The sequence below is a fragment of the Mycetomoellerius zeteki genome, unplaced genomic scaffold (genome assembly GCF_001594055.1).
Source record: "Mycetomoellerius zeteki isolate Tzet28-1 unplaced genomic scaffold, Tzet1.0 scaffold523, whole genome shotgun sequence".
NCBI lineage: Eukaryota > Metazoa > Arthropoda > Insecta > Hymenoptera > Formicidae > Mycetomoellerius > Mycetomoellerius zeteki.
The window spans coordinates 3,331-15,093 of record NW_017257527.1 but is presented as its reverse complement, the minus strand read 5'-3'; the positions used below and the strand labels follow the sequence as shown (position 1 = coordinate 15,093).

Here is an 11,763-nt window from a genome sequence, read left to right as displayed (position 1 = left end):
TGTCAGATTGAATCGCAAATATAAGAAAGAAGAAAGGTCTGGTATTTTGGCAATAGTTTGCGCTATTAAGTTACAGCTGTCACAGGTATATAATAAATAGTAATGTACAATCGTGTGAAATTACTTTACCATTCACATTGATAAAAATAGTAAAAAAGTTGCATCGAAAGTTATAAGGATGGCTCAACTTCCGTCAGGAATTTTAGTAATGGCGATAAAATTGTATGTGTTACTTAGTCCTACTTTAGATCGGTTTTTTTTTCAAATATTTCTCCTCCGCACAGTGACACTTTTTCCATTTTGGCGACATGCGGTTGTATTTGTGGAATAGAAGTCTTTGATACTCCAGTGATTCTATGACGAAACTGTGGTACTGTGATTCTAATTCAGGAATTGGAAACTACCATTGGTCACTTAAGAAGAAGAAATCTTTGAACTAATGTCGCAGTCACTACTCGTAAAGATCGCCCACCTTTTCTTGGCCATTCCTGACTTCTGCACACTACTCACATACTTGAGAAAACATGTCATCAAATTGGGTTTATAAACACAGCTCTTACGCTTTAAAGTTTTTAAAAGCTTAATCCTTTTTTTAGTGGGAAAAAAAAACCACCACACTTGACAGCTCTAATCGAGCATGTACATCCAATTCTCTCCATGTTTGCTGCCAGTTTTTATAACTAAACCATTTTATAACAGGAGGAACTTCTCTATTGCTACAAGAGATACAGGAATTCGGTACTTTATCATTTCTCAAAAAATCAAAAATTTCAGAAGTTGAAACACCTCTATATAAATCAAAATATCGAATGATCGAAGCGTGGCCAAACATTTTAAAGTGCATATAGCGTAAAAAACATCTGATTTGAGAATTTGGAGATATCGAGGAAATTAATCGTTCACCAGTCGCAGAATTCAAGTCTTTGTACAAATTTTAATGGTATCCCCATGCTAAGCAACTCGTCCGGTGAAGCGTCTTTCAAATCCTCCCAATAGTAATTCAACGCTTGCCAGCAGATCTCGGACAATTTGGGAATTGTTAGCCAAGCGGAGTAAACCGCGTTTGTTCTTTTCATCTGTAATAATAAAAATTTTTGAATAATTGTGATTATAAATAAAAGAAAGTGCATTGAATAAAAAAACATTTGAAATGTCACGCTTTAGAATACGATAATAACCTTGGTGTTTATTTTGACTATACCGCCGAATATGTACATGCAACCTTCCGGAGTCAGCGCAGCCGAATGGAAGTACGCAGGACGTGGTAGGATGCATTCTTGCAAGCGTGTCCACCGCAACGTGCTAAGATTAAGTCGCCAAACGTCGGAAAACACCCGGTCGCCATTGTAACCGCCCGATATGACAACCGAAGTAACGCCGCTCTTCTCATCCGTGTGCTGCACGGAACCGTGACAACGTCGTGGCGCCGGTACCATAGTCTCTTCAGTTTCGCCATGCGTGTTCAAAATTTTCCAACTGTTAGTTTTCAAATCAAACGCCGGTATTTCCTGAAAAAATTTATTCGAAATATTACACGAGAAAATTAAAATTATTGCATATATATCTTTTTATATATACTTTTATACAGAAAATTCAATATATTAATAATTATATGTATTTATTATGTACCTTTTCAATATACATTATATTAATATATATATATATATATATGTGACAATAAAAGCATAAAATTTAGAACTGCATATACACTTATTAGTCAAAATGCATTTATTAAAATGTAGGTATACTTTTAAAGACTCGCAATATTATGTTTTTATTAATGTGTTGTAGCAAATGCATTATCTAATAAATCAATACATTTATTAGAAATAATAGACATTTTTATACTTAGTTGATACTTTTGCTAAAATTCCTTACATAAATGCATACATTAACTAGTGCATATGCAATTACTAAATTTTACATTTTTACCATGACATATATAAAGGCAGTTGTATTATGTTATACTTTTTAAGTGGAAGCTTTTATTTACTCACCAAGAAACCATAGGATTCACTCGAAGTACCACCACCCAAAACATAGATCATCTTGCCGTCAAAAGCAAGCTCATGCCTGTATCTGCCATACGGCTCTAACTCATCCTTGCCTGAGCAAATATATACTACCTCCCAGACGCCTCTTCTTAGATCAAAGCGGTGAATGTCGCAGGTATATTCATAACCAGTAGTGCCACCGACTGTATAGAGATAGGAACTGTGGCATACTAGTGCCTATCCATAGAAATAACCTTACTATTATACAAGTTATTATACAAGTAAAAAAAGTTTGTTACATATGCAAGTAATAGAAAAAAATAATAACATAGACCAAAACAGTAATATGTAGATCTTGTTATTTTCAGTCTTGAGATTTTTATCATAAAACCCGAGGTTCATAAGTATTTAGTCTTTGATAAATCTTTTTTTCTTTCATTTTCATTGCTTTAATCAATTTCCTGTTAAAATACTGGCTAGTTCAATGGCAGAGCAGTTTTCTCTTATTGAACAAAATCAACGGTTTGCCAATTAATAATTAAACCATCAAGCAAACAATTCAAGCTCTGTTCTCAAGTTTTCCTATCTTATGCATGATAATTTTTGATAGAAACAATATTATTTCAATATGATAGAAACAAAAATTACAAATCTCAGGGTACACGACTGGATAAACAAATCTTGGTACCGTGTCCCTCAGAAGATAGAAATTCAAATGATAAGGACAAAAATGATTATACCTGCCCATACTGTGGTTCAGGTAGCTCGCCTATGGCTGGCACGGCATTTATCGCACCGTCGTCCACGTTACAGACGTACAACTGATTGCTGCAGCTCTCGCCGAACGGGACGCCGGTGCCACCGTACACTATCAGCGTATTGCCACACAGTATTACTGCATTCGACGCCAGCTCGTTCGGCATATTTTCCTGGCCAGGTAGTCGGGTCCAGCGCTTGCTGACAAAGTTGAAACGCCACAGTTCCTTGAACAGTGGTTTGCTAGCGCTCCACGTCTGATCATCACTCACGTCAGGGTCAGAATCAGATACGCATGGATTGAAGCCGCCGTATGAGTACAGGTTCCGATGATCACAAGCAATCCGGTGGCCACTTCGGGCTTTCGGCTGTTCCGTTCCGTTCACCTTGGGCTTGATAAATTTTTCCAAGACGTCGCGGTGCGACGAGAAGCAGTTACGAAAGCGATCAGAGACTTGGCGAACTACGAGGCGTTTCTTTTCGATGAAGCTCCTCTACGCGTTGCGGTCATTCCTAACTCCAAGAGCGCAGACCTAATCTCCATGCGAGATCGCAACCAATCACCTACCTGTCTGTTTACCTATCCTAAACAAGATTCGTCCGATTCGTTCTTTCGAGAACTCTCGTGTTTGTGGCACAATATTAGCAACTGGATCACCCTGCAGGTGACTGCCTCGAGAAAGAATTGTCGGTCATCTCGCGCGAGGGAGATTCGCGATAAGTTTCTCTCTTTTCGCACTGTTGTGTACTAGTCGAAAATAGGTTTTTCATGCAGAAGATTGAAGGAATTCAAGTGAAGTCGTCTTTTCCGTCGTGACCGCGACGTCCTATCGACCGCTCTTTCTATTCTTTTCTAGTTATACGAGGTCTCCGAGTATCGAAGTCATCACTTTCTTCTTCTTCTTCTTCTGTGTCCAATGATTATCTGACCCGAAGGTCACAGTACCTACGCGACAAATTCGATGATGTGCTGATCGAGTCGCTCACTTTCTCACGATAACCGACATCTTCCGCGTGGGCGCGCTCTTCTTCTTTACTACCCCTCCAGATGGACTTCCGATACCTAATATTCAGGATCACAATTTCTTGTGAATTCTAAGTACGTAGAAAAAGCGTACTTTTTCAGGGCACAGGAAATTTTGATAGTTGACTCGAAGCGACTTCAAAACGCTCTCCTCTCCGTGCAAGCTTTTCCTCGAACCTCAAAGTCACCGTTCAGCGTTCACTTCATCTCCTTGTGCACAATACGCATTCAATCATGTGTATGTACCCATTTCTCGTCTCTCAATACTGTCAAACACAGGCAAGCGTGGGAGAGCCAACGAGAACGCAACCGTGTTTGTTTTCGGACGTAAAAACAATCCACGTTACCGGACGATAGTGCAGTACCGCAGACAACGTCCCGCAAAGTCCCGCGACATCCACTGGGACACTTTCGGAATTCGATGGAAATGGAACCGGAAGTCAAAACAATCACATGGGAGTATCTAGAGAAAAATTCCAAACATCAATCGCTGTGATTGGTTGTTGTTAATCTGGTAACATTAGGCCTGTTCTTTTTGGTTGAACTTTTGCACCAGTTCATCTTTCTTCCTCTTCTTTCCTCCTGGAGAGAAAAGGAAGAAAGATGAACTAGTGCAAAAGTTCAGCCAAAAAGAACAGACCTTTTGGAATCGAAGTATATTTTATTCCAACGATGTGTACGGATTGTTTTTAGGTTATAATTTATTTTATGGATCATAAACAAATTTCAAGGTGCAAATTATTTGTCGCGCGTAAAAGTGCCGTAAGTTTTAATACCTTTCCTTGATTATATTTTTAAAAGATGAAGGAAATTCCTCTTTCAAATTGTGAACGAAATTTTATAAACAAATGTATAGAGGGGGAAACGGTAAGTACTTTTCCTGCAAATTTATTAGACAATAACTCTTATATCTTTTAAAAGTTACAGTGTATACATATTATTATAATTTATAATTAATGTATCACTTAAAGATTATTTTATAATTATGGATATAAATTTTGAAACACAAACATTTTGTGCTATGCATACGCAATAATAAAACTTATAATAAAATCACATTTTAGAGATTAGATGGCCGAAAATTATTGGAACCACGTTCAGTAAAAATCTACTTTAGCTCCAATTGGGGATGTTGTATGGTGTCTCTTGGGCACACAAAGTAAATTTCATTTAATAATGTCTCTACAGATTATTTTTAATGAACATATAAAAGATTGAAAAAAGAAATCCTTTTGCAGAGCCATAGCACAAGTATCATGTGATATACAACAGCCAAAAGCATCTCGTCCTAATGAAGGCATGATACGCATAAATGTTGAGCTTGCTCCTTTAGCAGCGCAACATTTTGAAGGTGGTAGACAATCTGAAGCGGCTATACTGATCAATAGGCAGCTGGAGAAATGTTTTAAAGATTCAAAATGCATGGATTTAGAATCTCTCTGTATAGTAGCGGATAAGAAGGTTACTAGAATGCTTGATTTTGGGTACTATTCAACAAAAGATACAGATAACACAGTATAATTGTAATATAACAGTGAATTATTACATTCTTGTTGTTTGTCAATGTTAAACAGAGATGAAATGATTTACTGTATTACATCGTGTCATTTGTGTTCTCTTCTGGAGAGCACCCATTAAATATTATGTGTAACATTTGTTATATTATGACTTATACGGTTTTTCATTCAGGTATGGAATTTGAGAATTGACATTAATATCATAAATCATGATGGGAATCTTGTGGATTGTGCTTCAATAGCGACGCTCGCCGCTCTTATGCATTTTCATAGACCAGACGTCACGTCTACTGGCGAGGAAATTATCATACATCCGGCTTCTGAGAAAGATTTTCTGCCATTGACATTATTTCACTATCCAATCTGCGTATCTTTTATAACTTTTAAGAGGTTGGTTGATGGAACAGAAATTATTTGTCGAATTTTGTACAAGATAAAAAATTCCTTCTTGAAAAATCTATCGATAAAATTTAACAATTTTTAGATTATACGTGTGCATAATGTAAAATCTATAAATTTCACAGTGGCAACACTATAATGGATCCTACTTACATAGAAGAAAAAGTTGGTGTCGCTGAACTTACTCTCGGTGTGAACTCTTATAGAGAACTTTGTAGCTTGCATTTCGATTATTTAACAAAAACCATGACGGTCAAGGACGTCATATCTGCTGTTTCTAATGATGCAGCTAATTATGCAATAAAATTGGTGCAACAGATCAAGGAGGCAGTAATCAAGGATGTGCAGTCAAGGTATGATTTTAAGTTGTTCTGAAAGTAATATCTTATTTATATTACGTATCAATTTAATTTTAAAATAATAATAAGATTGAAAGACCGCTAATATTAAACATAATAATTTTAAATTAAGAAGCGCCATAACGGTCAGAACGTTAAGATGTTGAACTATTGTAAATTCATTTAAATGAATTAATTTCAGAAATGATAATTGCGTGCCGATATGGTTGTCGGACTTTCAACGCAATCAAATCTGAAAATATTAATAATCCCCCCAAATTCCCCAACTTAAAAACTGTAATAAAACTTATTGCGAAAAATAATATTCATAAGTATAAAACGTAAAATAAATACATTACTTTAAAGCAATTTCTGTAGACTCGAAATTCTTAAAATAAAAATAATAATAACACAATCCGTAAAGGCCATACGAGTCACGGGCTGATGAAGGTGCCAACGATTAATTTCAATCTTAATTAATCATTAATGTGTAGAATCCTCTTTATTGAACGTTTCGACTCACTTTGGAGTCCTCCTCAGCAATACATATGTGTAATTAATATGTTGAGTATTCCGTCATTACTTTAAACTAAGAAGCGCCAATAACGGTCTGAATGTTAAGATGTTGAACTATTCTAAATTCATTTTTAAATGAATTAATTTCAGAAATTATAATTACGTGCCGATATGGTTGTCGGACTCGAAAAATAATGCCTCGGCCAGGAGTCAAACCCGCATCTCTTGCATTCCGTGCGAGCGTCCTAATGCCTCGACTCCTGATCGAGGCATTATTTTTCGCAATAAGTTTATTACAGTTTTTAAGTTGGGAAATTTGGGGGGATTATTAATATTTCAGATTTGATTGCGTTGAAAGTCCGATAACCATATCGGCACGCAATTATAATTTCTGAAATTAATTCATTTAAAAATGAATTTAGAATGGTTCAACATCTTAACGTTCAGACCGTTATTGGCGCTTCTTAATTTAAAATAATGTATTTAACGTAAGCGGTCTTCCAATCTTATTATTGTAAAATAAATAATCTAAATATTCATGACAGACATTAACTTTTTTTATTTACATACGATTTAATTTGAAATATTAATCAGAGAAGAAATTCTTTGATTATTTTAAACAATACGGAAGAAAATTAAGAAGAATATTCTAAAAAATATTTTATTATAGATATAAAAAAGAAGACAACAACATATCTAGATTTAAAGAGAGCATACAAGTAAATAAATTGACAACAACGATTGGCGATCACATTAGCATTAAATTACGTAAATGGAATGCAACAGCTATAGTTGAAGGTATATATTCCAACCAATGTTTTTTTATATACACATGTGTGTTAAGATTAAATTTGTTTACATCAGATTAATTTTATTTTATTACAAATTGAAGTAAATTTTAATAAACTTTGATTTTTTATAATCATATTTAATGATGAGAACAGGCTAGTCTAATTTGAGCTCCGGAGCCAAAACGCAAAGCCATCGACGCAAAAAATTCAATGTAGATAAGATTTCGGGGACTGTAAAGTGTTGATAAACGTCACTCAGATGCGTATCAACATTTTACAGTCTTCGAAATCATACATTGAATTTTTTTGTGTCAATGGCTTTGCGTTTTGGCTCCGGAGCTCAAATTGGACAAGCCTGAATTAGACTTAGAATTAGCTTTCATTACATTGAATTAAAATTAATAATTAAAGATTAATTTTATTTTATTTGATATATGAAATATAATACACACTACACACACACACACACACACACACACACACACACACACACACACACACACACACAATTTTTTAGATGATTTCATGGAAGTGGAAAATGAGGAAAAGAATCATATTATAAAATATCAAGAAGGATCTGCTGAATTAATACCCATTCTCAATGTAAGTAACAAAGAAAGAGAACGTATTTAGTATTATAGTAATTTTTTCGATTTTGCTCAAATTGATAATTAATCATAATAATTTTTTAATGTTCTTGCAGAATTCAATTAAGAAAGAAGAAATTTTTAGTATATTTATATAATTAATCATAATAATTTTTTAATGTTCTTGCAGAATTCAATTAAGAAAGAAGAAATTTTTAGTATATTTAATTCCGACTCAGACGACGAAATTCTCGTCAAATCACCATCTCCGGAAAGAAAAGAAATAGACTTAGTAGACTTAATAGATAGCGACTAGATTTAAAAATATATAATTTTAGAAGATTAATTATCTCGATCTAATTTTTATTCTATAATCTCCATACATTTTTCCAAGATCACACACCAATTGCCTTGATCATAGTATACCTCCTTAATAGAGGCCGACGGTATTTTCGTGCACAATCTCGCGATCTCGCCATCGCGAAATACATGATAATATCTCAGAAAATGTTCACTTTTCTTGGTCCAGGGAATCAGCATATTGCTCTGAGGGAAGTCAGTTCTATTTTCGTGAATCGGTAATGTTAAATTACACTCAGAGATTCTCTCATGATTGATTCCGCTCTGATTGATCTTCTTAGATTCCTTGCTTTTTTTGCCAGACTTTAAATAGAACGAATCCTGGGAATTCCAGCGTTGCTCCATTGCCCATACATAAATCAAACATTTCCCCTTTGGTCTCAGCACTCGAACTATCTCGGAGATAGCTCGTAGTCTTCTTTCCTCGGTGGACAAATGATGAATAACTGCAATACTGATTATCGCGTCTACGGAATCGTCTTTATATGGTAAATATAGGCAGTTACACTGAAGAACCTCGAAGTTTTGTTTGCGACATATACCCATCAATCCGGAGCTATAATCACATCCCATCTAAGAGAATCCTCGAGATTAGTAATGCCTTTGCTTGAAAAGGTATAATGTAAACCAAACTAAATTTCAGAGTATACATTCAACTTTTTTTATATCTAATTATATATTCCTATTAATTAAATACCAAAAATAAAATTGAAATAATAATATAACAAAAAATGATTTCTGTCTTAAGAAGTACAAGCATCAATAAAAAGAGAGCTAGAGATCGGCGTGGTAAAGTCAATCACATTTATACAATTACTTTAATCAGACTACATTTGATTCGCAAACTGTTTCGGTTCCAATTCAAGCCGTACTCAACAATATCAATGATTAATATACAAAATTAACGATAGTTCCGTATCTTGATAAAAAACTTGTATTCTACTGTGGTCAAAAAGCGAGACATCTAACTTTATTAAATCTAAATATTGCTTATTTTTTTTATCAAGATGCGGAACTAACGTTAATTTTGTATATTAATCATTAATACTATTAAGGATGGATCGAATTGGAGCTGAAATGTACGGTTTGTGAGGTTGAATCACAATTGTAGTTTTATTATAACATATTAAAGTAATTGTATAAATGTGACTACACTACGTTTATCGCGGCGATTCCTAACGACTTTCTTCTTATTGGTGCTTGTATTTCCTAGTAATTAAACATACCTACTATTAATGAAATAATAAAAAAGTACCTTATATACATTCTGATCTCCACAAAGATATTTGCCATTCCCACAACCCACATCCAAAAGCAATGTGCCTTCTTCTAAACTTTCAAGGAATTTTGTTACATTGGGCCATTGTTTATGTCGCGTTTCGCTAAAGTGATTAGCTATTTCCTCATAAACCTGTAAGAGCACAATTTCAGTAATCATAAGAAACAAACATTCACACGTTCGAATCTACACACCTTATGTACATACGAATTTTCCAATTCCGACGCCGCCTTGTCGTCAATGAAGGTTTCACGTTTTGCAGTATCACAGTAGTTTTTGAAATCACAGTAGCATTCACCACGTCGTACTTTTCTGAAGGTGAAAGACACTCTAATACCACGTTCCTGCGTTGTAGGTCCATTTTCTGTCTTGATAACATCACTGTAACGAGCATTGATACCATGCGTCCATGCATACCTCGCTTCTCCTGTCATAATCAATAAAGATCTGGCTGGCAGGAGAACATCAATTTTTTGATCTTTCTTCTTGAAGTACATGACCCATGTGGATCCCAGTGACAGAGATAATATAGTGTCTTCGAAGACGCTATGTGTGTCAATGTGAGGTGGTATACCTGAATAAGATCATATATTATAATTTGGATTGTTAAACTTAGATCATATATTATATTATAATATAATATATGATCTAAGTTTAACAATCCAAATTATTAACTCAATTGTATTTAATTCTACGATTAAAAAATATTAAATTTATACAATTTACATAAATCATATAATGTTAATATTAATGTAATTAATATAATTAAGAAAGTAAAATGTTTAATCGAAAAATCTTTACTTTGTTAAATAATTTTTAAGAAATAAGCACAATTTTACGAAATTGTATGAATATCAAGATTACCTTGTCCAGGTATATATCTGTTGATAGTCAACTGATCATAAGTGTACTTATGACCATGCTTGTCAAATAAAGTTTGTAAAAATTTGTATTCCTGGGGAATTGGCTCGATAGGTTTGTCAGGATTTACTAAGTTTGTTTCATATTCGAACTCATACCCAAAATGTTTTACACCTCTGAGTTTCAGGTGCGACCAGACAATTGCTAAAGTAGTAGTTAAAACAAGAAAACACTCTCCTTTAAGATATATCTTCTTAATTACATTATTGAATTATATACTGCAAATTTATTTTACCATATTCCATCAAATTAAGTGACTTTAAATCTACCAAATCTTTAGATTTATCCCAATCGAGCGTTCCTAACAAAATTTTCTCTTGCTCTTCTGTTATGAAATTCTCCATTAAAGTAAGACCAGAGGGAAATGCAGGATCGGGCACAACATTATCGGTGGTAGAAACTAAAAAGAGAGTATTACATTGTTATGTAAAGAATTCTAAATTATAATTGGAATTATATAGTTCTATTACAACAGTATACCTGTTTCAGTATAGCATACATATAATGGGCCATTTTGACCTGGAAGCTTAATGCGTCCATGAATATAGTTGTACACACATGTTGCATCCTCCTTTGAGTTGCACGTCACGAAGCAGTACGACTTGCCTGTTGGCATTATTAAAGTATATTTGGAGATCAGAGGGTCTAATACACATTGCAATGTCTCTCTCTTGATACCAGTAACCAGACCACCATTGCATATCATCAGATGCTATGAAAAATATCAAGTTTAAAAGTGGTTAAAATAAATTCTGCATTCTAGTCTAGAATGAGCACACATTACCTGCGTAGGCTGCTCGGCACATTTAATGTTCATGTCTCGGAGCAATCTGTGATAAGCACGTTTCTGCTTTCGTATGCTCTTTCTGTCGTCCCTCTCTATAGTCATAATATTCGTCTTGTCACTTGAAGACATAATTTTGATGTTTAAATGTATTAAGGAAAAAATGGCTTCGTCACAATCGTTCCGTTTTATCAGCTCTGCTGAAAAAGTCGATTATTCTATTTATAAATAAAAATTATAAATAAATTATTGACGTGGGTCTACCCGGCCTACTACTACCAAGTGTACGCCCATTGCTAGCTCTGGGCTCTGGCTAGCTCGCTGCTCGGCGCATAAGCGGCGGGCCGCGGGAAGGGGCAAGGGGCAATCAGGGGCAATGGCCTGGCAACCCGCTTTACACAGCTTGCTAGGCCATCGTCCCTTCCCGCAATCCGCGCGCGCCGAGTTAGCAATGGGCGTACATTTGGCAGGGCTGGGTAATCATTTAAAATGCCAAA

At 34.9% G+C, this 11,763-nt stretch overlaps 3 protein-coding genes across 4 annotated transcripts in view; 1 reads left to right on the top strand and 2 right to left on the bottom strand.

Annotated features, from left to right (window-relative positions):
* Positions 1 to 4,024, bottom strand: slim (scruin like at the midline). Its single transcript, XM_018455984.1, has 6 exons — positions 4,021 to 4,024; positions 3,614 to 3,696; positions 2,735 to 3,244; positions 1,998 to 2,231; positions 1,179 to 1,508; positions 1 to 1,076 (listed from the first exon to the last, which is right to left on the bottom strand). Exons 1-6 carry the CDS (start codon positions 4,022 to 4,024, stop codon positions 900 to 902), a joined length of 1,338 nt encoding a protein of 445 aa, XP_018311486.1. The 3' UTR covers positions 1 to 899.
* A 384-nt stretch (positions 4,025 to 4,408) lies between these two features.
* Positions 4,409 to 8,258, top strand: Rrp45 (exosome complex component Rrp45). 2 transcript variants are annotated; one of them, XM_018455994.1, is made up of 9 exons: positions 4,409 to 4,467; positions 4,576 to 4,641; positions 4,839 to 4,933; positions 5,013 to 5,235; positions 5,464 to 5,681; positions 5,816 to 6,043; positions 7,215 to 7,342; positions 7,853 to 7,938; positions 8,113 to 8,258. In XM_018455994.1, the coding sequence occupies exons 2-9, from the start codon at positions 4,576 to 4,578 to the stop codon at positions 8,236 to 8,238; spliced, it is 1,170 nt and encodes a 389-aa protein (XP_018311496.1). In that variant the 5' UTR covers positions 4,409 to 4,467; the 3' UTR covers positions 8,239 to 8,258. The 2 variants fall into 2 exon arrangements, with proteins under 2 accessions (XP_018311496.1, XP_018311495.1); XM_018455993.1 differs by having other exon boundaries at positions 4,439 to 4,641.
* A 14-nt stretch (positions 8,259 to 8,272) lies between these two features.
* The window catches only part of LOC108727756 (alkylated DNA repair protein alkB homolog 8), a 4,292-nt gene continuing 801 nt past the window's right edge, over positions 8,273 to 11,763 (bottom strand). Inside the window, exons 2-8 of the mRNA XM_018455992.1 lie at positions 11,267 to 11,466; positions 10,963 to 11,194; positions 10,718 to 10,882; positions 10,426 to 10,626; positions 9,756 to 10,135; positions 9,538 to 9,693; positions 8,273 to 8,855 (exon numbers count right to left, since the gene is read on the bottom strand). Of these exons, the coding sequence (XP_018311494.1) occupies positions 8,286 to 8,855; positions 9,538 to 9,693; positions 9,756 to 10,135; positions 10,426 to 10,626; positions 10,718 to 10,882; positions 10,963 to 11,194; positions 11,267 to 11,398 (1,836 nt within the window). The 5' untranslated portion in view covers positions 11,399 to 11,466 and the 3' untranslated portion in view covers positions 8,273 to 8,285. The remainder of the gene's footprint in view (positions 8,856 to 9,537; positions 9,694 to 9,755; positions 10,136 to 10,425; positions 10,627 to 10,717; positions 10,883 to 10,962; positions 11,195 to 11,266; positions 11,467 to 11,763) is intronic.